The sequence below is a fragment of the Artemia franciscana genome, chromosome 14 (assembly GCF_032884065.1).
Source record: "Artemia franciscana chromosome 14, ASM3288406v1, whole genome shotgun sequence".
Classification (NCBI taxonomy): Eukaryota; Metazoa; Arthropoda; class Branchiopoda; order Anostraca; family Artemiidae; genus Artemia; species Artemia franciscana.
Window position 1 is genome coordinate 40,707,486 of NC_088876.1, and position 27,861 is coordinate 40,735,346.

Consider the following 27,861-nt stretch of genomic DNA (forward strand, 5'->3'; position numbering starts at 1 on the left):
TCGGCAACGTTTATTGGGAAGTCAGAGAAGAAAGGCATAAAGTTCAAAATATTAGCAAAATGGACCAGCAAAGTGGAAGTACAGGGCAGTATATTATTGGATCTACAGCTGGAGCTATTCCAGTAAAGACTGATAAAGGTATGTTTTCATTCAATTATTTATTCTTTTTAACCATTTAGTAATCTCTTTGTGTAGAATCAGTGTTTGCTTCTTTCAAATGAAGTGTTGGCCTGATTTATTAGCCTAGGCTTCATACACTCAAAGTAATTGATGTGATCTAATTCTTGTTAAGAGACTTTTTCTTATCCTTGAAGTTGAAAAGTTCAGCTGAAACTGGTTTAGTTGTTTTTGGACTTGCTTTTCTTTTGTGAGACTAGGCTACTCTTGAAAAAGAAGACTGGACCATTTAAACTAGTGTAGGTAAAGAAACTACCACCTGATTAGAGTGAATATTCTAAGAGAAACTGTATGAAACAAAAAGAGTAATACCATTATATATTTGATTAATGTGTTAGCCAATTAGTCTAATCCCTCCCTTTGATTATGTCAGGTAGTCTGGGCCAGATGTATAAAAAGTTCCAAAGCTGCCAGTAGCAGAGTTCTAAGAGCTGCTAACATTTTAGCAGCACAACTTGTTTAATTAAGTTTTTAATTATTAAGATTGTTTCTTTTTGCAAACAAGCTTAAAACATATTTTAAATAAAAAAATAAATAATATTTAAAATATTTAATATTTAAAAAATAATAATATTTATTTAAATTTAATTTAAATAAAATAAAATAAAACATAAATATTTAATTAAATATTGGTTTGTCAAGGGAATGTGTCCCTTTTACCACAAAAGCCAACTGGGAGGCAAAAATCTTCATCAGGATTGTGCTGTCAAAACAGGGCTTAAAAGTCAAATATTTAATTCTTTTGGCTATCAAAAATTTGTTTTTGAGTCTTGCTATAGCACTGAGGCAAGGAAAATGATATTACTTTTTTGGCTGTCTGTTTTGGTTTTTTGGGTTTGCCTTTGTTTTTGTTTTTTTTTGCAAAGCAGGTTAGTTTTTAGAACATGCTTTTTTTTTATGGGATTTGTATAATAGATTAAATAAAAAAAACTAGTTTTTTTTTAACTGAAAGTAAGGAGCAACAATAAAACTTAAAATGAACAGAAATTACTCTGTATATAAAATGGGTTTTCCCCTCTACAATCCCTTGCTCTTTATGCTAAAGTTTTTAATTGTTTTAAAAATTAGAATTGTGCTGAAGAGTCAAACTTTAGTTTAAAGAGTGAGGGATTACAGAGGGGAAAACCCATTTCATATACAGAGTAATTTCTGTTTGTTTTAAGTTTTAATGTCCCTCCTTACTTTCAGTTAAAAAAACTAGTTTTTTTATTTAATTTCTGAACATTTTTGAATTAATGCATGTTTGATTTTGGCTCTCTGCACATAAATTATTAAAATGAAATTTGCATACTAGTTCTCTTTTTGGCTAAATGTGTTTCTCTTAATTTTGATCAGATGTTTTTGAGAAATAAGGAGTGGGGAAGGAGGCCTAGTTGCCCTCCAATTTTTCAGTTACTTAAAAAGGCAACTAGAACTTCTAATTCTTAATGAACATTTTTATTAGTAAAAAATATACATAACTTAAGAATTAACTTACATAAAAACTTTTATATTCTTATATTTTTATTATGTATGTGAGGGGGTTTGTCCCAATTCTTTAAGAATGACCCCTGAATCAGAAAGGCTGTAGAATAAGTAGTTGAAATTACTAAAAATACTTTAGCATAAAGAGCAATGTATTTATCTCCTCCTAAATACCTTGCTCTTTATGCTAAAGTATTTTTAGAACCCCTCATATGCTTAATAATCTCTGTTTGTTTTAAGTTTTAATGCTACTCCTTAATTTCAATTGAAAAATTTTGAAAGATATAGTCTCTAGTCTAGGAATACACAAAAGTTGGATAGAATTTGAAGAAAAACTGAGAGGTATTTAGAAGAAACCAAAGTTTTACATTTTCAATAGTTTCTGCTGAAAAATTGTTATTAAAGAATACTGTGACACTCACGATTTTTCTACTTTTTTTGAAGAGTTTTGAATTGTGAATCAATTGTCTTTTTTCTGGTGCTTTTGGGTGAAATATGCTATGTATCATTAAAACCAGTCACCAGTTAATGCATTCATTTATAGAGTTGGAAAATAAAACACTAATTCAGACAGATGGTTATCCATTTCAGTGTCCCTAAAATGTTCTAGTGACTGGCTTATGCTGTGGAAAAAAGAGAGAATAAGAACACTCATCCAGGTTTCAAGCTCTTTTGAAATTTTCATGAATTTGATTTGTAATTAATTTTAGTAATGAAATAAAAATATATAGCTTTTATCATCAACAAATCAACTTTGTATTTGGATGAATTTTTTCTACTTAGTAGTTTTTTCAAAACTCTTTTGTTTTCCTTTGTAAAGGTGGCTTAGAAAGGGAGTATTCAAAAGGGGTTTTAAACGGCAGTTTTAGGGCTGATGATCTTGGAGACTTCAGTAGTAGATTTTTTTATGGTTTCAAGCCTTTACACTACAGAAATGGCACTAAAATTGGATTTTCCCCCTTTTATTTGCATTTTTATGGCACATTTGGGTGCTATTAGACATTTTATGATAGTATTTTCATTACGAAATTATTTGAAAAAATTGTAATGTGAATATTAGCTTTCAAGTTGTGTTATACAGCTCTTCAAAATAATCTAGTATTCTATTAGTGCTGTAGAAATGAAACAGAAAAGGAGACTTAAAAGCATTTCTAGCTCTATTTAAAAATTCCCTGAAATTTGTTTCTGCAAACCATGCAGATCAATTTAAATACTAAGTAATATTCCTGAATCAGCATTAATGGCGAGCTTTTTCTTACAAAATAATGCTTTTTAGCAAGTTTTTAATTTTGTTACTAAAGACTGTAGTTTTCTATGTACTAGGGTGCAACTATTGTTAAAACCATGAGGTTCAAGTCTGTTCAGGCCTTGGGTATGAAATGTTTCGTTAATTTTCAGATATGTAGTACAGAAGGATAAATATTGGTTTTTTAGAAGGGGTGTTGTATTACATTCAAGGCATAACATAAAAATACCTATAAATGAAGACCATTCCATTCAAATAAAATTTTTGTCACCTCTGACAAAACGTGCTAAGTGACATTTTCTAGTTATACTTTTGATTTGAGGAGGGCTGGGTGAAATAGTGGTTGAATCAGACAGGTTTGGGTTAAACAGGGGTTGAGGTGGATGAGGAAGGAGTTAAATGAGGGTTTGATTGCACAGAATTTGAGTTGAAAGGGGTTTGAAATAAATGAGGGTTGAGTTGTATGGTGGTTGAATAACACAGGGGTTGAATTACAGAGATATTGAGTTGAGTTTGATGGAACTAGAGTTGTACACATTTTCTGTTAAACCAGGATTATGTTACACGAGTCTTCAGTTGTATGGGGTTGAGTTGAATGAGGGTTCAGTTACATGGGGGTTCAGCTGTATGTGGGGTCGGATACATGAGGATTCAGTTACATGAGTTATCAGTTGCAATGGAACCTCTTTCCAAACGTCTCTTTATGTTCAGGTATGACTATGTATTAAAGTACATTTGTTGGCTGAAAGCTAGAGTTTTCAGTAGGTTTCTCTGGCTGGTCTGGAGTTCAGATGGGATTCAGGTCTAATAATGCATCAAAGCTGGGATACCTTATAATGATAAATCCTAGTTGTACATGCAAAGAGTAAGAAGATGGAGGTCTGGACTTCTGCCTGTAATTGAAAATTCTCTTTAGTTTAGGTTATCTGCTGAACAAATTATTAATCACCCTACCCTTCCCCAGAAAATCTTGCTTTCATACCTAGTTTAATGGGTTCATAGCAGCTTCTTTAAGTTCTAAACGATTCTTTCTGGTTTTAGGTCAATTTTATATGCAAAAAGTAAAAGTTCAGAGGTATGTGAGTGGTAAACGACCAGACTTTGCAAAATCCTCAAGTGAATCCGATAGTGAAGATGAAGATGTTATTGCACACAGAAAATATGCTGGAAAATCTGAACGTGCTATTATCGACCGAGAAAGCTCACCAGAACTACCTCCAGAAGCATATGATGATCCTAGATTAAGACGATTGAGAATAAGGGAAGTTGACGAGGATAGGGAGGAGAGACATAGACAAATACATGAGCCAGAAGTATATGAAGGAGAAGTAGAAAGAGAGGTATCTGAAATCTAACCAATTCTATAACAGTCATTACCGAGTAAATATTAATTAACAGATATTAAATAATTATGAATTAGGTAATTAAATAATATTAATGAGTTATTGACAGAAGGAATAAAGTAAACAACTTGCAAAGTAAGCGGATTTTCTTATGTAAACAACTTAATTAGTAACTTAAAAGTTGTTAAACCTGGCATATTGGAATAAACATAGTAAGCCCTGACGTCACTCATATAAATTTCTTTCCAAAATTAAAGCTTTAACGAATTTTCTCAAGCTCGTGACCTATCTAGATCGTTTCTTTTTCACACCAAAAAATCCCAAGATGTATATTTTCGGTAAAAAATATGGAAATATTTTTGAGAAAAAATTATTTACAATTGTTAATCATTTAAAAATACTATATATATATATATATATATATATATATATATATATATATATATATATATATATATATCAATCTGTTTATTAAGAGAAAATAAAGAAAATTACAAAGCATTAGACCCCACAAAGGCTCTTTAGCTTGTGATATATATATATATATATATATATATATATATATATATATATATATATATATATATATATATATATATGTAATTTTCTTTATTTTCTCTTAATAAACAGACTGAAATATATATATATATATATATATATATATATATATATATATATATATATATATATATATATATATATTCTTTGAACTGTTCAGGTGGTGGGACAAAAATTTCTTCTTTTGTCACAGCTTGTCTTTTGTCATTATGAAAGAAATATTGCCAAATCTTTGTTTCTTTTAATTCTTTAAATGGTGGGACAAAAACTTCTTCTTTTGCTGTTGCTTGTCTTTTGTTATTATGAAAGACATCATCAAACATTTTCAATGGTATGGTAGGTATTGATGACCTTGTCTTCTATATCAAAAGCCAAAACCAAATAATCATTGCTATCATTTTCAATTTGTTGGGTTGTTTTATCTCGGCTTGTCTTTCGTCATTATGAAATACTTATGGCCAAACTTTATTTTTTTTTTAGGTATGGTAGGCATTGATGACCCTATCCATGTGAAATTCTCAAACCCAATCGTCATTGCTATCATTTTCAGTTTTGACACATTTTAATTCTTGCTGTCTGGGTTGATTTCCATTGACTCGCTCACATGGTCATTGTTACATGTCTTCTAACCAAGTGTGTCTTTGCTCTTAATTTTCATTTTTGACTTGCTCACATGCTTGTTGCGCATGCCTTCTAACCGCGTGTGTCTTTGTTCTTCATTTTCATTTTTGACACGCTGCCGCTGTTCTTCTAACCAAATGTGTATTTGCTCTTCATTTTCATTTTTGACTTGCTCCAATTGTCGTTTTTACACATCTTCTAACTGCCCGTGTATTTGCTCTTCATTTTTATTCTTGACATGTTTTTGGATTTTGATTACTTAAGTAATTTAACTATGTTCTTTGCTTTAGCTCTTTGTATTGGTGTTGTCATAATTGATGGTGTAAATTTTCGTTTTTTGGGCCTTCCAACATAAATACATTACATCGTATAAATAACTGGTGTGTTGGAAACTCAACAATCTCATTCATGCTATGCTTGATATCACATAAGAAAATGCTTATTTGATGTCATAAGAAATGCTTCTATGATGTACTGACATAATACATGACGTCATTTGCAAAAACAAAAATTAAGGCTCTTAACGAATTTTAATCAGACTCGGACAATTTAACAATTGCCTTTGCTTTAGCTCTCTGTATTGGTGTTGTCACAATCTATGGTACAAGATTTCGTTTTTTAGGCCTTCCAACATACATTATATTACATAAATAACTGATGTCCAACTCAACAATCTCATCTATGCTATGCATGACATCATGTAAGAAAATGCTTATATGATGTACTGACATAATACATGACATTATTTTCAAAAACCAAAATTAAAACTTTTAATGAATTGTATTCACTTTTGACCTATCTAGATCATTTTATGTGCAAGAACACCAACTTTCCCGAAAAAATATGAAGCCATTTTCGGGAAAAATACATACATTAATAAATACATATATATATATATATATATATATATATATATATATATATATATATATATATAGTCTGTGCATATACAAAGCCTTATGTACTAATGATGACGTCATATTCAACCCCCCCCCCCACCGCGCGTAAGTATATATATGTTTTTAACTACGTAAAACTTGCGAATATACAACATTATTCGATGTCCCATTGTCTGTGCATATAAACCGATTGTCAGGTTTACCGACTCTTGAACATGCAAAATAAAATTGTCCATGGGAAAAATAATCCGTATTCACATCTATACCTGATTATTCTAATGATTGCCCTTGAGCTTTGTTGATTGTGATTGCTAATCGAACATTCCCTGTGTCCCGTCGTCATTTATATATCCCCCTGTGCCCCCGGCATCCCCCTTGTAGTCCTGTGCCCCGGTCGTCATTTATATTCCCAGTATCCTGGTCGTCATTTGTGTCCTAGTCTGTAATTTCTCTTTGAGCGTCTCGGTCCTCATTTATATTCCCGGTGTCCCAGTCATCACTTGTGTCCCGGTGTCCCGGTCTGTAATTTATCTTTGAGTGTCCCGGTCGTCATTTATATCTCCCGGTTGTTATTTGTGTCCCAGTGTCCCAGTCTGTAATTTCTCTTTGAGTGTCCCGGTTGTCATTTGTATTCCCTGTGTCCCGGCTTTTAGTTTTCTTTTTCTCCTTTATTTTTTAGTTTTTTTCCTTTTTTTAGTTTTTTTCTTTTTCAGTTTTTATTTTTTTTTTTAGTTTTTTTATTAGTTTTTGGTTTATTTTTCGTTTTTGTTTTTTTGTAGTTTTTACCTTTTTTTAGTTTCTTTTCTTTTTTAGTTTTTTACCTTTTTTTATTTTTTTAGCTTTTTCAGTTTTTTTAGTATTTTCTTTAGTTTCTTTTGTAGTTTTTACCTTTTTTAGTTTTTCTTCTTCTTTTGTATTAATGCTAAAGCCAAGGTTCGAACCTGGAACCTCTCGGACCTGTAACCTGGAACATAACGCTTTACCAACTCAACTACTTCGGCTTGAATACATTTTGTTTTTGAATTGGTATATGATGAAATAATTCAGACGTCATATAATGACGTCACTCGACAGACAGACAACTTATTTTATATATATATATATATATATATATATATATATATATATATATAAATATTTATTGCTCGTTTAACTATTGTACCAGGAAATCAAGCTTCGCTTGGGCGCTGGAACTTGGCAAGTAGCAGGCTTTTATGTAAATGGTACTAGCTGTCGCCTGTCGTTTATTTCATTGGGTAGCAAATTGGCATTTTCAATGGAGTCAAGGAATCCTGCCATGGATTCAATTCCTCCTTCCTGTTTATTCTCAATAGAATTATTGAGTTCCGCTAAAATAACGTGCTCCTTCATTCAGTTTTAATTTTGTTTACTTTGTAAATGTTCCCTGCTTGATTGATGATGGACGTTCGTTTGACCTATCGTTTGTGATTCGTTGTGATTCTCGCTGTCACGTGTCTTCTCGACGCAAGTTTTGTTTATAATTCTTGTTGTTGCATGTCTTCTAACTGCCGATTTCGCTGTGCGTCATTATCGTTCATGATTCGATGCGGTTTTTGCTTTCGCTTGTCTTCTAATCTCAGATTTTATTTTGCTTCAGTTTTATTTCTCACTTGTTTGGATCCTTGTTGTCGTATGTGTTCAAACCGCAGATTTCGTTGTGTTTCGTTTTTGTTCACCATTATTTTAGACATTTTGTTCATACATTTTGCTTTGTCCGTTTGGATTCATTCATCATCTTGTACAATATGGTGTAGTCATAGATACCCAAAAGACTTTGTCCCCTTTAATTATTTTTGCTTTGACAATTTTATTAGACAATTTAATAATAACCAGGTGTGTTCCATTGCACATGCCCTCTGAAATGTCTAAATTATGCTTTAGCATACTTATCTTGTTATGCTTTAGTTTAAGTCATGAGGTAGCTAATCAGCAATGTCAGTTAAGCTAAGGAAGGATAAACGGATGGTGGAGGAAGTCAATTCCTCCTTCCCGTTTATCCTTCAAAGGATCGTATATTTTATAGAATTTGTATTCTTCTGGGAGGTGATCAACAATCTCAGCATTAATATTTCCCTTGCTTCTTTTTGACTGGTGTTAAGATAACGCGTTCCTTCTTCCCATTGCAATTTGCACTTTACGAATGCTTCTTGTTTGATTGGTGATTCTTGCTGCCGCTTGTTTTCCAACAGCACATTTTGTTCTGCATCATTTTCGCTTGGGACTTCATTTTGGTTTGTTGTTGCATACGCTCTATTCAGATATCTTGTTGTGCTTGATTTTTGTTCGTCAATACCTTAGACATTTTTCCTTGTCTTTTCCTTTAGCTGTTTGGATTCATTAGTCATCTTGCATAATTTTGCTGGACTTCTTTGATACCAAAATGACACCCTCATTCCTGGGATTTTTTTTTATTGTTGTTTAAACTCGTATCATTGTGATATCGAACACAGAAAGAATGTACTTTTTTCAAAATTGAACCTCTAATAAAATTTTTCCATCTTATATTTAGCTCCAGGAAAGAAAACCTGAAGCTGTTCAAGATGTCTTTTAGACTTCAAGGGGTAGTTTCAAAACTTATTTTCAAGTGTCCCCTCCATCAGAGCAGATTTTATCTATGAATTGTGTCTGGTTGTCATATTCGTCAGGAAGGAAATATTCCTCGAGATCTTCCTTTTAAACCAATTTACATGAACTGTGTGTCATTTTTTTTTGCGAGCTGTTTTGCACTTCTCACATTTTCCCTTAATAAACCTGTGGTGAGCGTGGTTTTTGGCTCTCTTTCGTTGTCATTCTGTTTGAGCTCCTTATATCAGTCTCTATTTTCCTTGTTTTGTATTTTATATAAGACTTTAATTTATCGTTGCTTCTTTTTTTCTAGTATGGAAGGCGTGATTCGGACGAAGAAGATGAAGAACTCAGTGAAGATGAAATCGAAAGAAAGCGGCACCTTCTCAGGTTGAGAGCTCTTCAAAAACGAGAGGAAGATGTAAGCTTGTTTACCTCTATTCTTACTAACTGATTTACATATTAATTTCAAAAAATGTAAAATATTCATTTTTGTTTTTGTACAATTTTATCGCATATACTAGCGCCGATTTTTAGTAGTTATTTAGGTAGAGAAAAAAAAAAAAAATAATTAAAGTTCTGAAGCAAAGATAAATAACTTTATATAATATTACTTATTTAATTTGTTTTGTGATAATTTGTATCTTTCTCAAATTATTTTGTAAATATTTTAATTAATTTTCTGTAATCCGCGTTTGATACCACCTAAAACGCATCAGTTCCTTTTTTTATAATGTAATTTATATGATGCACATTAAAACTACGTAATTTTATGAACCCAACACAACAATAACCCTAAAACTAATAATACAAACAAACAAGTCAGTAAATAAATACAATATTTTTTCTAATATAATATAAATTTTGTTTTCATTAAATTTTAACGTGTTTCGAAGGTATACCTACCGAACAGCTCAATACGTAAATGTGTCAAAACAGCACCCACTTGGTGCTTATGCACAGCACCATAAAATCCCGTTTGAAATTTTTGAGATTAGGCTACTATGTTGTATATTATTGGTACTATATATTGCACTCATATGGTAATATCATAATTGTGTATTATGCATATTGGGCGAAGTATCGAAGGGAAAGTACCAAACCATACAGCCGAACACTACAAATATGGATGTGTCACAGAAAAATGCAACAATCGTCATGTAAATGAAGTTTTTATTTCATATATGTATTTCATATGTTAAATCAATATATTTAATTCATATATTGACACGATGAGTGAGCGAGAATAAAAACACATCATTCCGTTCTGAAACTAGGGGTTCTTCAGCTAAAACATAACCATAGTGTAGCTTTTCCTTAAAGACAAATTCCATATTTGAAGTTTCTTGATTTTTAAGACGCCTAGGTTTCAGGAACCACTTTCATAAATACCATATTCAATAAATTTAGGAAGACATTTGGTACAAGGCTCCCCCCCAACCAAACAAAAAACAATAATAAAAGTAAGAAACCAACTAAAAAAACGCTTCAGGACACAAAAAAAAACAAGGTTTCTCCCCCCCCCCCCGCAATCCAACAAAAGAATAATAAAAGTAAGAAACAAACAAAAAAATGCTCTTCAGAACACCAGATCCCCCTCCCCTACTCTCTAGATACGGCCCTAGAACACTGCCATCTGAGCTTCATTTCAACGAAATATAGGTGGGGGGGGGGTCAAGACGTAGGCACACCTGCTTAAACTTTTATTATTTTTTTTAGTTCATATAGACTACCTCTTAATATTTTTTTTCTGGAAATTCAAGAAACTGCCTGAAAGAGGCTATACTTGATTTTACATGAATTTATATTAAATGTCGATAGTTTGAGCCCTCAGCTCTGATATAATATTTTAAATTTGTCAGTTTTTCTTTTTTTTTTCTTCTTTTTTCGTTCAGTTTCTATTTTGATAGCTGTACCGTTCTAATACTCCCAAAATTATTCTGCCTAAATTTTCACTTTCCTACATGGCAAAATTTAGCTACAAATTATGACAAAAAAAATATAATTTACATAATCTAGGAGAGTGAAATATATTTTTTTTCTTTTTTACTATGAAAATACCAAAGAGGATAGTTTTGATAACCTAAGAGGGCAAATACCGCTCCCCCTTGAACCCCTAACGGACGCCCCTGACCATGCGTATGATAAGTCTAGTCAAAAGCATACTCAACTGAAGGATACCTTCAACCAAAGAAAGTTCTTGTAATGCATTCGATTGAATAATTTCGATTAAAAACGAATTATGTTTTAAAAAGACAAAAAATCCTTACAGATTTACAATCGAATTCTAAACCGAAGAGTAGCCTAGGTTATCAAATTAAATTCATCGTCGTAGCTTGAAACAACTTTGAAAAGAATTTTTTCTTTTTGTGCCGAAGAATTTCGCATGATTATTAAATTGCACTTTACGCAAACTATGCGTTCAGTGTGTTGAAGTTTAAATGATTATTGATTTTTTAATATTTATATTAGTTTTTTTTTTTGTATATACCTCGGGGCACAACTAACAACCCTCGTCCTGATAACTTTTTCTTTTTGTATGGGTGGATTATCGTCCTCAAAGATACAATTACTGGACCTTTCAACTACACAGAACAAAATGGCTATCTCAAAATTTTGATTGGACATCTTTGGGATAATGATGAGTAGGGGGCTAGTTACCCTCCAATCACTTTAGATTATTAAATAGGGCACTAGAACGTTCAGTTTCCAAAATTTTCTACGACAAATCATCCTATACTAAATACCTTAGTCTTACCCCCCCCCCCAAAAAAAAAAAAACAAAAAACATTGCACTCACATCGCTCTTTACTTAAGCAGCGCTGCGGTACTGCTTATGATATAAGAAAAATGGTTATCTGGAATTGTAGAGGAAATACTTTTCGGGTGAGTATGCATGATATAGAAATCTTTAGTGGGGTACCTGTAAAAAGAGGAAGTTTTGAAAAGTCCACCTAAAGAACAGTACTGAAGTTGCGGTTTTGATGTGAGTCAACTGGTTTTTAAGAAGTCTTTCAAAGACTTTCAACTTAGAGTTAATGCTGAAGTAATGATTGAAAGAAGAGCCTAGTTTTGGCCTTCGGTCCTATAAATACTACCCTCTGTTGCACCTCCACACGGTACGGTGGGAAGCTGAGGCCTTAATACTGCCACCAGGAGCTTCATTTTAGCCAAACGTAGGGGGAGGGTGAACATGTAGGTGCATCTGCTTCAAATTCTTTTTTTTTTAATTCACATAGTCTATCTCTTAATAGTTTTGCTGCAAATTCAAAAAACTGCCTGAAAGAGGCTATTCTTGATTTTGCAAAAAATTTTGTTATATGTCGACAGTTTCAGCCCTCGGCTCTGACATAAAAGCAAACGCAGACGACTTAGGGATGGCATATATAACTCCAAGATACATTGATTATGTCTCCTTTTCGAAGCATAATTTTTTTTTTTATTTATACATTCAAAATGATTTATGGGTAGGCCTACATGATTTCTATCATGGTCGCAATTTCGAAGCACCATTTAAAATTTCATTTGGTTTTTCTTTGATTTAATGCTCATGCTTTGATGAGAAAAACAAATGAGCATGTACATTATTAAAAATAAAAACTAAATTCACTTAACTCAATCTTGACCATTTAGATGAGTATCTAAATAAATATTTGATATGAAATATATGGTAAAGAACAATTCATGATTATGTAGGGGAACGTATAAAGACTTTTCAATTTTTCTTTGTAATGAAGGTACCAAAATGTATACAATTTACATAATCTAGAAGGGTGAATTATATTGTTTTTTTCTGTTTATCTATGAAAATACCAAAAAGTTAGTTTCGAAAATCTAAAAGGGCAAATACCCCTCCCTCTTGTCCCGTAACAGATGCCCCTGGTCATGCGTATGAAAACTCTGGCCACAAGCATAATCAACTGAAGGACAAACCTTCAAACGAAGTAAGTTCTTGTAATGTGTTCATATAGGATAATCAAACAGTTCGTGGTAACGAACTGTAGTAAGGAGCGACCCGGCTCAATAGTAACCGAAACTCTAAAAAATGGAATTTTGATACCAATAGTTACATCAAAAGAATCGCATTTTAATGCTGATTTCAAATATATAAGTTTCATCATGATTAATTTCACCCACCAAAGGTTGAGAGCCTGAGAAAATTTGCCTCATTTTCGAAAAAAGAGGGAAACAACCCATAAAGGTCATACAATCTTAACGAAAATCACACCATCAGATTCAGCGTATCAGAGAACCTTATTGTAAAAGTTTCAAGCTCCTATCTATAAAAATTTGGAATTTCGCATTTTTTGCCAGAATACAGATCGCAGATGCGTGTTTAATTGGTTTTTTTTTCCCAGGGGTGATCGTATCAACCAAGTGGTCCTAGAATCTTGCAAGAGGGCTCATTTTGTCGGAAATGAAAAGTTCTAGTCCCCTTTTTAAGTGACCAAAAAAATCGGAGGCATCTAGCCTCCTCCCACACTAATTATTTTCCCAAAGTCACTGTATCAAAATTATGAGATAGCTATTTTATTTAGTGTAGTCAAAAAACCTAATAACTATGTCTCTGGGGACGACTTACTCCCCCGCAGTCCCCGTGGGAGGGGCCACAAGTTACAAACTTTGACCAGTGCTTACATATAGTAATGGTTATTTGGAAGTGTACAGACGTTTTCTGGGGGATTTTTAGGTTGGGGGGTTGAGAAGAGGGGAATGTGTTGGGGGAACTTTCTTTGGAGGTTTTTGTCATGGGGGAAGAAAAGTTTCATGAAGGGGGTGCAGGATTTTCAAGCATTATTTAAAAAAAAACGGAAAAAATAATAATGAAAAAGTTGTTTCAACTGAAAGTAAGGAGAAGCATTAAAACTTAAAACGAACAGAAATTATTACGCATATGATGGGCTCACCTCCTACTAATACCTCGTTCTTTACGCTAAAGCATTTTTAGTAATTTCAACTATTTATTCTACAGCTTAATTCTACTATTTATTCTTTTGTGATTCAGGGGTCATTCTTAAGAGATTGGGACAAAATTTAAGCTTTAGTGTAAAGAGCGAGGTACTGACGAGGGGGTGAACCCCCTTCATATACGTAATAAAAACATGAGAATATAGAAGTTCGTTACGTAAGCTAATTTGCAAGTTACGTATATCTTTTACTAATTAAAACATTCGTAAAAAATTAAAAGTTCTAGTTGCCTTTTCAAGTAACCGAAAAATCGAAGGGCAACAAAGGCCTCCTCCCTCGCTACTTTTTTCTCAAAATCATTCGATCAAAACTATGAGAAAGCCAATTAGCCAAAATAAATAAATATGCAAATTTCGTTTTAATTATTCATCTGCGGAGAGCCAAAATCATAACATGCATTGATTCAAAAACGTTCAGAAATTAAATATAAAAAAACAAGTTTTTTTAACGGAAAGTAAGGAGCGACATTAAAACTTAAAACGAACAGAAATTACTTCGTATGTGAAAGGGGCTGCTTGTTCATCAACGCCACGGTCTTTACGCTAAAGTTTTTTACTGTTTAAAAAAGCAGAGTTAAGAGAAAGAGTCAAACTTTACCATAAAGAGTGGGGCGTTGATGAAGAAGCAGCCCCTTTCACATACGAAGTAATTTCTGTTCGTACGTGCATGGTTCATGCACCTGCGTCTCTTAGAAAACATTCCCTATGACGTAACATGCGGCCTGGTGGCTGTTGTCGGAATAACGGCATAGAGACGTATTTAAAACTAGGGCTGTCGTCAGAATGACGGGATAGGGATGTGTTTCAAAGCAGGGCTCCCATGGAAAGCCTTATGGTATCACTACTTTTTTTTCATGTTCCTTTTTTAATTTGGCAACCGCTAATACCAAAAACGACATAAACAAACACGGAGGTCTTTTAACTGAAAACTTGATTCACGATTTTTTTTTTTAAGATGTTTATGGTTGTTTAAATTTCCAATAAACCAGTTTAAAAAACAGACGGCCAATAGAAGAACATTGTCTGCATATGCGATGCATGACATTTTTAAGAAAAATAAAGATTCAAATTCACAATATGTCTTCCCATTTTGAACCATTTTTAATTCATTTATTGGTTCAATATATTCATTAATTTTTATTCGTTCATCCCTGATGATTCAAATATGACGTTTCCATGACGTTCACGAATGACAATTCATTCGGAAACTAATTAAGAAGAGTCATCATAATGACGAAAAAAGTTGAAATTGAAATTTTGACACATATTGTGTATTTCTGCAATATTTTGACGATTTGTTTTAGTAGTTAAAATGTTCTGCAACCTATTTAAAAATGAACCATGACCCATAGTAACAAAAAAAATTTAAAAAGCGTTAAAAAGATGGATAGTTAGAAAAAATGTCGTTTGTAGCTGATTCAGGGATTGTAACTGTTTTTTATCAGTCTTAATAAATTTTAGCCTACATTCAAGTTATGGTTGCAGCTAAGGCTGCAACCTTGTAAAGAGTTAGCCATCATGCAAAGTTTGTGGTGTATATTTTGAAAACTTAAAAACAAATAAAAATTAATCTAAAAAACCCGGATTTAGGAAGAAAGTAAAAACGAAGTTGAAACTTAAAACGCAGAATGATTATTGCTTCGCAATTTATGCAACATATATCTGAGAAACTGGTTGAATAAAGTGATTCGTAATATTTCCTTATATTTGTAGAATTCTGTAAAACTTGAACTTTACTGAAAACTAAGCTTACTTATATTTTTTGGATCTTCGGACTGATAGAGGACTTTTCTCCTCAATCCTGTGTGGTTGTTTGTTTTATGTTTTTTTATGGCACTTGGTATTAACCAAGTGACATATAGCAGTCGCCAATTCTGTCGGTCTGTCTGTCTGTCTGTCTGTCGGTCTGTCCCGGTTTTGCTACTTTAGGCACTTCCAGGTAAGCTAGGACGATGAAATTTGGCAAGCGTATCAGGGACCGCACCAGATTAAATTAGAAATAGTCGTTTTCTCGATTTGACCATCTGGGGGGGGGGGGGGTGGGGGCCCGGTTAATTCGCAAAAAATAGAAAAAATGAAGTATTTTTAACTTATCAGCGGGTATTTGGATCTTAATGAAATTTCATGTTTGGAATGATATTGTGTCTTAGAGCTCTTATTTTAAATCCCGACCGGATCTGATGACATTGGGGGGAGTCGGAGGGGGAAAACCTAAAGTCCCGGTTTTGCTACTTTAGGCACTTCCAGGTAAGCTAGGACGATGAAATTTGGCAAGCGTATCAGGGACCGGACCAGATTAAATTAGAAATAGTCGTTTTCCCGATTTGACCATCTGGGGGGGGGGGGGGGGGAGTAGGGGCCGGTTAATTCGGAAAAATAGAAAAAATGAAGTATTTTTAACTTATGAGCGGGTGATTGGATCTTAATGAAATTTGATGTTTGGAATGATATTGTGTCTCAGAGCTCTTATTTTAAATCCCGACTGGGTCTGATGACATTGGGGGGAGTTGGAGGGGGGAAACCTAAAATCTTGGAAAACACTTAGAGTAGAGGGATCGGGATGAAACTTGATGGGAAAAATAAGCGCAAGTCCTAGATACATGATTGACATAATCGGAACTTATTTGTTCTCTTTGGGGTAGTTGGGGGGGGGGGAGTAAGTCTTAAAAATTAGAAAAATGAGGTATTTTCAACTTGCGAACGGGTGATCGGATCTCAATGAAATTTGATGTTTAGAAGGATATCGTGTCTTAGAGCTCTTATTTTAAATCCCGACCAGATCTTGTGATGGGGGCGGGGAGTTGGGAGGGGGAACCTAAAACTTGGAAAACACTTAGAGTGGAGGGATCGGGATGAAACATGGTGGGAAAAATAAACACAAGTCCTAGATAGATGATTGACATAAACGGAACGGATCCGCTCTCTTTTGGGTAGTTGGGGGGGGGGGTTAATTCTGAAAAATTAGAAAAAATGAGGTATTTTTAACTTACGAACGGGTGATTGGATCTCCATGAAATTTGATTTTTAGAAGGATATCGTGGCTCAAAGCTCTTATTTTAAATCCTGACCGGATCTGGTGACATTGGGGGAAGTTTGGGGTGGGGAGACCTAAAATGATGGGAAACGCTTAGATTGGAGGGATTGGGATGAAACTTGGTTGGAAAAATAAGCAAAAGTCTTGCATACGTAATTTACATAATTGGAACGGATCCGCTCAATTGCGGGGGGGGGGGGTAATTCTGAAAAATAAGAAAAATAACGTATTTTTAACTTACGAAGGAGTGATCGGATCTTCATGAAACTTCATATTTAGAAGGACCTCGTAACTCTGATATCTTATTTTAAATCTCAACCGGATCAAACGTAATTGGGGGGGGGCAGTTGGGGGGACCGGAAATCTTAGAAAATACTTAAAGCGGTGAGATCAGGATGAAACTGGATGGGAAGAATAGAAACCTGTCTAAGATACGTGACTGACATAACTGGACCGGATCTGCTCTCTTTGGTGGAATTGGGAGGGGGGAGGTAATTTTGAAAATTGAGGTATTTGTAACTTACGAAAGGGTGACCAGATCTTAATGAAATTTGATATTTAGAAGGATCTTGTGCTATAAAGTTTAACTTTAGGTTCTGACCTTCTCACAAGTGCCAAATGAGCTCTTGGCTCTTGGCTCTTCCGACCTCGTACCATATGAGCTCTCGGCTCTTCCGACCTCGTCCAAATGAGCTCTTGGCTCTTCCGACCTCGTACCATATGAGCTCTCGGCTCTTCCGACCTCGTCACAAGTGCCATATGAGCTCTTAGCTCTTGTTTTGTTTTGTTTTTTTTTTTTTTTTTCAAAGTTCTTGTTGTATAAAATTCTTTAAATATAAGAAAAGGTCACGCCTAAGTTCATTTGAATCAGTTTTATCGATATGTTTTGCATAAACTGCGAAGCAATAATTCTTATTTTCAAATGAGGTCAGGAAAAGGAGTAGCCCATAATCCAGAACTCAACGTAATACGGTTAAGATAAATAGTTTGAAAATTGTTTCATGACAACGTGAAAACAAGGGTGTTTCAATTCAGTTTTTCGTTTCTCGTTTCCCTGGGAAGACAGATGCTCTGGATTTTTCTAGTTGTGGTGGTGCCGATGGTGACTGGAAAGTGAGGCAACCGGTCAGGTAGGATTGGAGAGAGGACATGTTTACAAGGGTGCAATACCCGCCCTGAGCTTCTGGTTAGGCCCCTGATTTCCCTCTCCCCTTTTGCATTTAGGTAATCTGTCGAGTATTTGTCTAATGTATATTTTTGGCTCTTAGGAACTGCTTGCAAAGGAAGACGACTTCAAGTCTGAAGCAGAAGAAATTGAAGAATCAGAATACGAAGAGTACACTGACTCGGAAGAGGAAGCAGGGCCGAGGCTAAAGCCAGTTTTTGTCCGAAAAACTGATCGTGTAACTGTTGCAGAAAAAGAAAAAGAGGAAATGAAGCAAAAACAGGCAGAAGTCGAAGCCAAAAAATTAGCAGAAGAGCGTCGAAGATACACTCTTAAGGTAACCTTCCACATCGTTAGTGCCGTGTTCTTATGCCTACTCACAGTGTAAGCTGTGAGGTCTAAAACAATTGCTGGGATTTTAGTCCAACAGATTAAACGTTGGTTAATTGGTGCCCGATTTCAAAATCGAGCATCTACTGATTTTGTTTGGCGGAAATTCAAAGTTACAGGTTTACTGCTTGTAACTAATATTGTACAGCTAGGAATGTAAATAAGGACGTGTGAAAATCGTATCTGAACTATCTAGAGGGTGGAGTTTCCAATAATGGAAGAAAATAAAAAACTTACTTAATTATTATAATTTCTGGGGGGCTACCCCCCCCCCCACATCAAGACTGATACGGAGGCTCCCATCATGGAAACAGTTACGGCATACCTTGTCTGATCACTTAACCTTAGCGTTTCACGAGGCGTGAATGATGTTAGGAGGACCAATATTTGAAACGTACTGGATTAGTTGTCAGATAAGTTGCAACAACTAATCCCAGAAAATGTGGGAAATGTAAGGATAATTGAAGTGACATGTAAACAGACATTCTAAGTTATCATGGTTTCGTGGTTTATTTTATTGAATAGTAAAACTATTCAAGAAATTGTCAAGGTTAAGTAAAACTAATTAGTTATACAATTTAAATGATTTTTTTTTATTCTAAAGTGGTGGAGAGAGTGGGGCTTTCTCTAGACACACTTACTTTTCTGATCTCTTTAAATGAATACATACAAGAAAAGAATGAATATTTATATGAAAAAAATATATACACTTTGTTTTCTATTATTATCACAGTAACAAAACATAGAAATGAAACGACTTGGCCCAATAATAACCGAGACTACAAAAAACGGAATTTTGATAGCAGTAGAAACATCAGATAAATTTGTTTTTTATGCTAATTTCAAATATATACAATTTATTAAGTTCAATGTTAACCACCAAAAGTTACGAGCCTGAGAAAATTTTCCTGATTTTTGAAAAAGAGGGAAACACTCCCAAAAAGTCAAGGTATCTTAATGAAAACCATACCCTCGGATTCAGCATATCAGAGAACCTAACTGTAGAGATTTCGAGCTCTTATCTACAATAATGAGGAATCTTGTATGTCTAACCAGAACAAAGATCACGGATATGTGTTTTATTCCAGTGTGATCGGATCATTCCAGTGGTCTTAGAAGATCGGGAGAGGGCTATTACGGACAGAATTAAAAATTTTTAGTGCCCTTTCTAAGAGAGTAAAACATTGGAGGGTAGCTATCCCCCTCCTACGTCCCCTTTCCCCCAAAGGCATCCGATCATCTCAAATTTTTTGAGATAGTCATTTGATGCAGCGTAGTTGAAAAGTTCAATAGCTCTGCCTTAGGAGTTAATATGTCCGCCCATTGTGTCTGGGGAAACGGCTTTAAGTTTAGCAGTTTGCCCATTGTTCACATACAGCGTTTGTTGTTGGGAAATCTTTGGATTTCTCGTTATTGTTTTTTTGGGGAAGAGGGATTTTTCACGAGGAGAGCTTAGCCATGGGGAGGAAAGATTCCAAGGGGAAATTGTACACGGGGAGGGGGATGATTTCCTGGCATGATTTGGAACAGTCAGAAATTAAGTAAACTTTTTCAACTGAGAGTAAGGAGCAATATTAAAACCTAAAACGAGCAGAAATTGTTCCTTATATGAGGGGGTCCACTCCTTCCTCAAGCCTCGCTCTTTACGCTAAATTTTGACTTTTTGTCACAACTTTTGAGAAACACTGCTCAAACACAAGGGCCATAGAATTTGAATGAGAAATGAAAGAATTTTTAAAAAGAGAATTCTTAAAAGAATTTCAAAACTTTAGCATAAAGACTGAGGGTTGAGGAAGGGACACCCCCCTTAGATACGGAATAACGTCTATTCGTTTTTAGTTTTAATATTGCTCCTTAATTTCAGTTGAAAAAAAACATGTTTTTTTCTTTATTTAATCACAAGAAAAACTCCAAGAGAAAAAAAAAGTTATAATCATCTGGGTTAAATTATTAATAATAGTTTTGTGTGGGAATATTGCAAGCTCCTAGTCGTGAAGTGAAATATTTTACAGAAGATAAAGCCTTCAAGTCTTTTTTAACAATTATCTCAGGGTAGGGTTGCTACTAAATGGGGGGGGGGGCAAAATAGCTTAAAGGCCGTGCCCTCAAATATAATAAAAAAGAAATGAAATGTTTTGAAAAATGAGGCAACAATCCATACAAAAGTTTGATTTATCTGAATTAAGCTATATAAAATTTTTGTTGTGTAAAGTCGATTTGCGAGAGGCTTGAGTTCTGTCAAGAAGGGTTGAATTTCAAGAATGATTAAACATGTAGGTCTGCTTAAAAACATCCCAGATGAAAATGGTTTTGGAGGGCTCAAAAAATGAAAAATCAAGATTTTACGGAAGGTCTAAAACCGAACTGATTAGTCACAGCAAAACAGGAATGTTAGCAAAGGAACGGGGTAAGACCAATTAAAAATTAAAGAGACAGAAAAACAATGTGAATATTGTTTTCACCACAAGTAAGAGAATTATATATTTTATGATTGTACAAAAAAATGCATTCATTTTTGTGGGGAGGGGGGGTTCACCAAACTTTCTTTGGTTTATTGAATAATTCTCTGTCTTTCAGATGGTTGAACAAGAAATAAAGAAGGAATCTCAAGCTAAGCATGAAGAATTAAATGAAGGCAATATTGCAGACATTGTCACAGATGATGAAAATGAGGAGGCAGAATATGAAGCATGGAAAATAAGAGAATTAAAAAGAATTAAACGCGACAGAGAAGAACGTGAACAGTAAGTATAACTAACTAGAAGACATTCCTTTGCAACACTAAATTACCATTTTAACGTGTACACCCCAAAGATCTAAAGATATTTGCAACCATTATACTTTACTGTATATGTTGATTGGCATCAAGTAGAACCGTGAGACATCCCTATACTTGGCTAAACATGCATAATTATTGTATTGAATAAGTATGGCCATTAGAATTCTCTTGACTTAACTAATTTACCATTTTAGTGTGGGTGCAACCAAAGGACCTAATGATCATTTTGAGCCATGGTTTTCATTATATTTATTAAATAATCATCGGTATGCGACTAGACAAGATGAAATTATCTCTTATGCAGAATATATACTTCTATTAGTAGTGGACACATTTTTAGATGTTCTGAAACATAAAATATCTTTGGCAGTTTCATAGTTGCAGCTGTACAGTTACATCTATAAAATATAATATTATATTTACATAATTTAATAATATTTTTTGGTATTAAAATTAGCTGCAGTGAAAAAAGAAAAGTATCCAAAACTTTTCATACCTTGGTTTTATAATGGATAAATATTTATTATTGTTACTTTTTACCCCCTATTGAACTAAAATATGTAATATAAAGGCAAGCAATTATTTTATTTTATATTTATACCCACAAAAAGATAAATTAAAATAATTACATAATAAGATAATTAAAAGATAAAAAATATTTTTCTTTTAAGTGGGGTACGAGGCATTCGAGGGAGGCCAGAACGGGGTACAGAAAGCCCCGGAGAAGAAGTATGATTTACCTTGGATTTAGCGGAACAATCAAGGCACATCCAACAGTTACTCCAATTGGTAATATCTATCCGGGCATACTTTTCGGCCCCTGCATGGAACCAAGAGTTACAATTAGTGGTTGGAGGCTGTTTGTCCTTTCTCCTAGCATTCTCAGCCATAGAGCCTCGCCGGGGGGGGGGGGGTATATGATGATTATCCGCTTTTATTACTGAATTTTTGAACAAATCTAACTGCCTCGACAATCCAAAAGACCCTATAAAAACAATTAAACTATAAAAAAAATGCGCAGTAGTGTGTTTACCAGGCTTTAATATGTTCGAGAAGTGCCACTCTTTATGGCTACCTTTCAGGCTTATTTGCCGTCACGGCTCCGGTTAGGCAAAATCGCGAGAGGCCTATCTCGACGCTACTTTGAGACTGTATTAGTAGGATTGCCACCTCCGGGGGTGAAGACGAATCAAGTAGCTCAGACGGAGAGAAGATTCCAAACTATCTCATTACACCGGAAAAGTCGTAGCCTCTTATACCAAGCATATGATTTTTGGACGAATGTGTGGTGTTCTATTGACCAGAGTAGCTTATACTAGTGCAATTGGGATACAAATACAGTCAAATCAGCACTAACAATAACTTATCTGAACTTCCTTAAGTTCGTTAAAATGCCACGTAAAAATGGATAAGTGACTTCAAATAAGCTTATCTGTCACTACCAAAAGTTGGATAAATTATTATTCCTCGACAAATAGTTTTTTTTGTTTTTTTGGGGGGGGGATATGTTTTTTCAGCTTAGTGTTGGGCATATACCTCAAATTATTTTGGAGACATTTTACGTTTCTCGCTTTTATAGTGTTACTCTTCGGTCAGTGTACACGTTCACATGTAGACCTTTTTTCAGCATTTGCTTGCTAAGATTGGCAGCACTGGCCTTGTGCCATAGTAGGACGTGGTTTTTTCTTTTTTTTTTTTTTTTTTTTTCTTTTTTTGCAGCGATTTTTTTTATGGCCTACAATATTGCCCGAAATTGCATAATAGTTTTAAAAAATCGCACATTTTTAACGTGAATATTTTGGTTGGTTATTCCAAAGGAAAAGAGACACTTGCAAGAATTTCCCGTTTCTACCTTAAATAGTTTAACTGTTTAAAATAAGTCCTGACAGGAGGCAAATCTTACGGCAAAAACAGATTATCTAGTCAACGGACGAAAAAGGGGAGTTTTTTTTTTGTCGACTCAAGTCTAAGCATTCTAAATTCTAAGCATTCAAGTCGTGCATTTGGTATATTTCCAAGTATGAATTCTCCTGAAAAGAAATAACTGAGATAGGATTATTTTTCCTTCAGAAAAAGTCTTGACTTGAAATTAGGTTTAAATAGAATTTCATGTAGCTAAGTGCAAGGGTGTATCCAGGGGGGAGTAGTAGGGGGTTTGAAGTCCCCCGCGATGTTTGTCCCACTTGTCAAAACGTAGCGAAAATGCATATAAAAGAGTTCTTAATGTATTTTTGTAACCTGCCCCCCTCCCGAAAAAGAACCCTCCTCTCTCCCAAGAAAATCATGGGTACGGCCTTGGCTAAGGAACAGAGTTCCCTAACCACACCACTCAAAAGAAAGGGGAATAATCTGGTAATTGTTAGATAATCTCTTAAATTTTGCCTTCTAACAGAACTGGATAATTTCACGATCATGTTGCAAAGTTTAAGCAAGGCATTTTTTTTATGCTTTTTGAGATTCACCGGTTGACCCCGTGCTGATTTCTCCTACTATATAGCTCGTCTATTTTTATAGATTTAACCGTCAGTCTATTGGTATTTCCTAATTCCGTCTTATTTCACAGAATGGAAAAAGAGAAAGAAGAAATCGAAAGATTGCGTAACATGACAGAAGACCAGAGAAGGGCAGAACTGCGGCACAATCCGAAAGTGGTGACAAACAAAGCCTCCAAAGGAAAATATAAGTTCCTCCAAAAATACTATCACCGGGGCGCTTTCTTTATGGACAAAGAAGAGGATGTTTATAAACGCGATTTTTCGGCAGAAACATTGGAAGATAGGTTTAATAAGCAAGTTCTGCCTAAAGTGATGCAGGTGAGTTTTATCATTTATAGATGACTCCACATGTCTAGCATTTAGATTGTTACTAATGCTATCTTTTTTTTGCTACAACAAAGTCTCATACTAATTATTGTTTTTATCATTATTAATATTGTTTTATTACTTTATTATTACTGTTTTATTACAAGCCTGGACTTGTTTTAATTAGATCACATTTATGGATAAACTCAAAATTTTCCATGGCTACAGTTCCATTAATGTACGCCGCTCGCGGCCGTGGAAAAAGTGGGGGGAAAGCATAGTATAAATTCTACTTGGAAGCTTTCATGACCTATTAAAATTTGTTGGCAGATTGGGTAACTTTTGGAATTCTATTGAATTCTGCTATTAGCAGTTTAGGAAATTTTTCCATACCTGGGCCCTCGTGAATCCTCGCTTTGAAATAAACATGAAATTCGTGATTCACCAATCCGAGTCAAGAGTGAAATCGATTTTTTTTTTTCAAACTAGAAAAGGTTGAAGTTAACTACTGCAGTTTTTTTATGTATAGGAATTTTCTATGGTAATATTTTTCAGCAATCTGAGAGATGCTGAGAATATCCTTTAAGTAGTATTAGCAAATTCCTGAATTAGCTTAAGTATGAGAAGTCCCATCAAAGAGCAGAACTCTGAAATGCACCAAAAGTCTTAAAGAAGTGTAAAGCCCACACACTGACTCAATACAGTCATTCTCATTACAACCAGTGTAAAAATTTCAAGCCAAATGGATACTCCCGGGGCCATATATATGAGCTCATCAAAAGGGTGAGTTGCATCAGCAGCATCCAATATATTCTTTATGTATACTCTGGGAGACTTGTGGGGAGGTCCTTTAATTATTGTTGGCATAGAAAATTTTGTTCCAGCATAATGGATCACGGTAAAATGTGTTCAAGAATCAGGTGTGAATGATCGTTGGAGGCTCAGTGATCCGCCTCAGGATTCACCTAACCTAGCCACGTTTGGCCCATTCAGTTTTCCATCTCGTGTCTGGAAAAGACTTAGCTTCCCAGATTTGCTATTTGAGACTAATTCAGGTAAAGGGTTTCTGACTAGACTCAAGACCACTGTTAGCCATAAGAAACCCTTTATACAGGAGATTATACCTCTTGGCGTTTGCGCCATGTCTAAAAAAAACACGGAGTTAAATTGGGGTCCTCTTGAACGTGTTTTCTGAAATAATAGAAAAAATTTCCAGTTTTAACTCTGTAAGAAAAAAAGATAATACTTAATTGATAAACGATTATCACAAGCTAAAAAGGAAAGCTGAATTGGTGTTTCAAGTAAAAAAAAATGTTAAAATCAAAACAAAGCACAGGCCCAACGCGAGATAAAAATCACAAAAAAATTGATAAATTTGAAGAGGCCAAAATCATGGTAAAAAGAGGTTTAACTCCTAACGAATAATGGAGAGTAAAAGTAGATAAATGATGCAATAATCTTTTTATAAATAATAGCTCTGAGCTAGGCTTTCAAAAAAGGAATTTTTGAGGTATACCTCAAGGTTGTGTACCTCAGAATGTGTCAAATTAAATACTTTGTTCTTAAAATGGCTCTCACTTGCACACCTTGGGGAACTTAGATAGTAAAAATTGTCAAAGAATGATGCAACATTCATTTATTAGAAGGGGTAGTTTTCTAATGATTTTGTATCATTAATTGAATTTAGTGTACCAACGCTATCTTTTAATACTGATACTGGTGATATTTTGAACTGGGGCTCAAATATTTAGTGTAAGTTCTAGGAACAAAAACTGGTGTTATTGTGATATAAAATCACCGATGCCATCTACCATTTGTCGTATCTTGATATTTTTTAGTGCAATATTAAGGTAAAATCCAATTAATTAATATAATTGGTGAAGTAATAAGTGTCTGATCTCTGTTTCGAAAAAACACAGTCACGAAATTTGAAAACAGTGCCAAAAAGTTTCAAATGCTAGACAGTGCTGTTATTTTTTTTCAACACTAGCGCCGGTTTTCACTCGTATACGTTATCCAAACTCATTACCTTGGCTCTAACTGATTCTAGTCGGAACAATAGTGCTGTCGAATTTTTTTATTGGTGATTTAAAAGTCAAAGTACAATGTTTTTATTGTCTTGTTTTAGGTTAAAAACTTTGGTAGAAGTGGTCGTACTAAGTATACTCATCTGGTTGACCAGGATACAACTATTGGAGATTCACCTTGGATATCAGAGACATCTACAAATTTGAAATTCTTTAACAATGTTGCTGGTGGAATGAGAAATCAATTTGAAAAGCCCTCGTCGAAGAAAAGGAAGATGCACTAAATAGAAAGTCGCTTTCTTTTAGATGCTTGAAATAATGTAAACAACTGAAAGACTTAGAATTGTGTCACTTCGTGGCTTTGGTTTGTGTTAACAAAAGATGAAAGACCTGATCTTAAAACGAGTGATATTTTGTTCCTCGTTTTCGAAGGCGGGATTTTTTAAAATCAGTCGACACTGCTTTTAAACTGTGCCGGAAATGTATTATGATGGCAATGAAAAGGCACTGAGGAAAACGCCTAGAGAACAGTTCTTTTCTCCTAAGCTGAACCGTCAGCTATTTGCTCATCCTAATTTGAACTAATTTTAGGTCAGAAAATAATTTTATGTTCAATAAATGACATTGAATATCAGGAAATAAGTATTCACATAGTTTGGAGGAAAGGGTTGCTAAAAACCTGGAAAAAAGTGTAAAGTTGGGAACATATCCCAAAGTGAATAGCCATACCATTGGATGAGTGATATATTTAAAGTACGGTACACAAATTTGTTGTCATACCAATCTGTATTTTTTTTTATTTTTATTTTTTTTTTTTTAATGTTTCCTTGAAATAAATAGTATTTTTGCCCGACTTATCAATAATTTTTTGACGACACTTTATTTCCATTTTAAAACGAACGAAGCGAAACTAAATGTACAAGATGAGTAAATTTATAACAAAGAAAGGGAAATAAATACACATAGAAGCTGGATATAACGATATATATATATATATTACGAAAAGAGAAATCACCAATGCAACAGCACAAACACATTGAAAAAAAAAGAGAGACAGAAGGAGAAAATGAAGACTGTTTTCCTAAATTAGTGATTAATATAGATCAGCACTTGAACGAGGCCTTAACCCTACTCATCCATACAATCACATAGGTCAGACAGCATAGCCATACACAATCAACCATAAAGAATAATCCATGGACAGGCAGTCATGTCGTCAATAAGTATAAGTCGTCATTTACCAAACAATAAAAACTATAAAGACAAATAATTCAGAGGCAACAACCCAACACAAGGGCTCATCAGGAGAATACACTTGCCTATAGGGTTTCGGCACTTTAAATTCTCTAGCCAGTCAAGTGTTGTGCCTACCACAGAATATCCGTGGCATCCCCGTGTCAGGTATCACCCCCAAAATACATGCCTGTGGAAAAATACATGCCTGTGGAAAAAAAAAAAGAAAACCATCAAATTAGAACAACCAAGTAACACCAAAACAAGCTTATCCTGTTGATGTATTCCACCTTTTAGCAACAATAGGTAAACTAAATGTGATAAATTTTGCCAAATCACATATATTAACATATATTATATATATTATACATATATTAATATATTTATTATATATTAATATATTATATATATATATATATAATATATATATATATATATATATATATATATATATAAAATATATTTATGTTTGTGCTATTCCGTAAAACTGACGGTTTGATTGGCTTGGAATTAGTTGTTTGTTGACAAATGTTTGCTCCTTAGCTACTGGATATTTTTATTTTCAGTTCTT

General features: G+C 34.2%; 1 protein-coding gene across 1 annotated transcript; it reads left to right on the plus strand.

Annotated features, from left to right (window-relative positions):
* LOC136035717 (microfibrillar-associated protein 1-like) lies at positions 1 to 27,491 on the plus strand. Its single transcript, XM_065717671.1, has 7 exons — positions 1 to 138; positions 3,929 to 4,227; positions 9,208 to 9,315; positions 18,164 to 18,397; positions 21,028 to 21,194; positions 23,793 to 24,042; positions 26,159 to 27,491. Exons 1-7 carry the CDS (start codon positions 60 to 62, stop codon positions 26,339 to 26,341), a joined length of 1,320 nt encoding a protein of 439 aa, XP_065573743.1. The 5' UTR covers positions 1 to 59; the 3' UTR covers positions 26,342 to 27,491.
* The last annotated feature ends 370 nt before the right edge of the window (positions 27,492 to 27,861 follow it).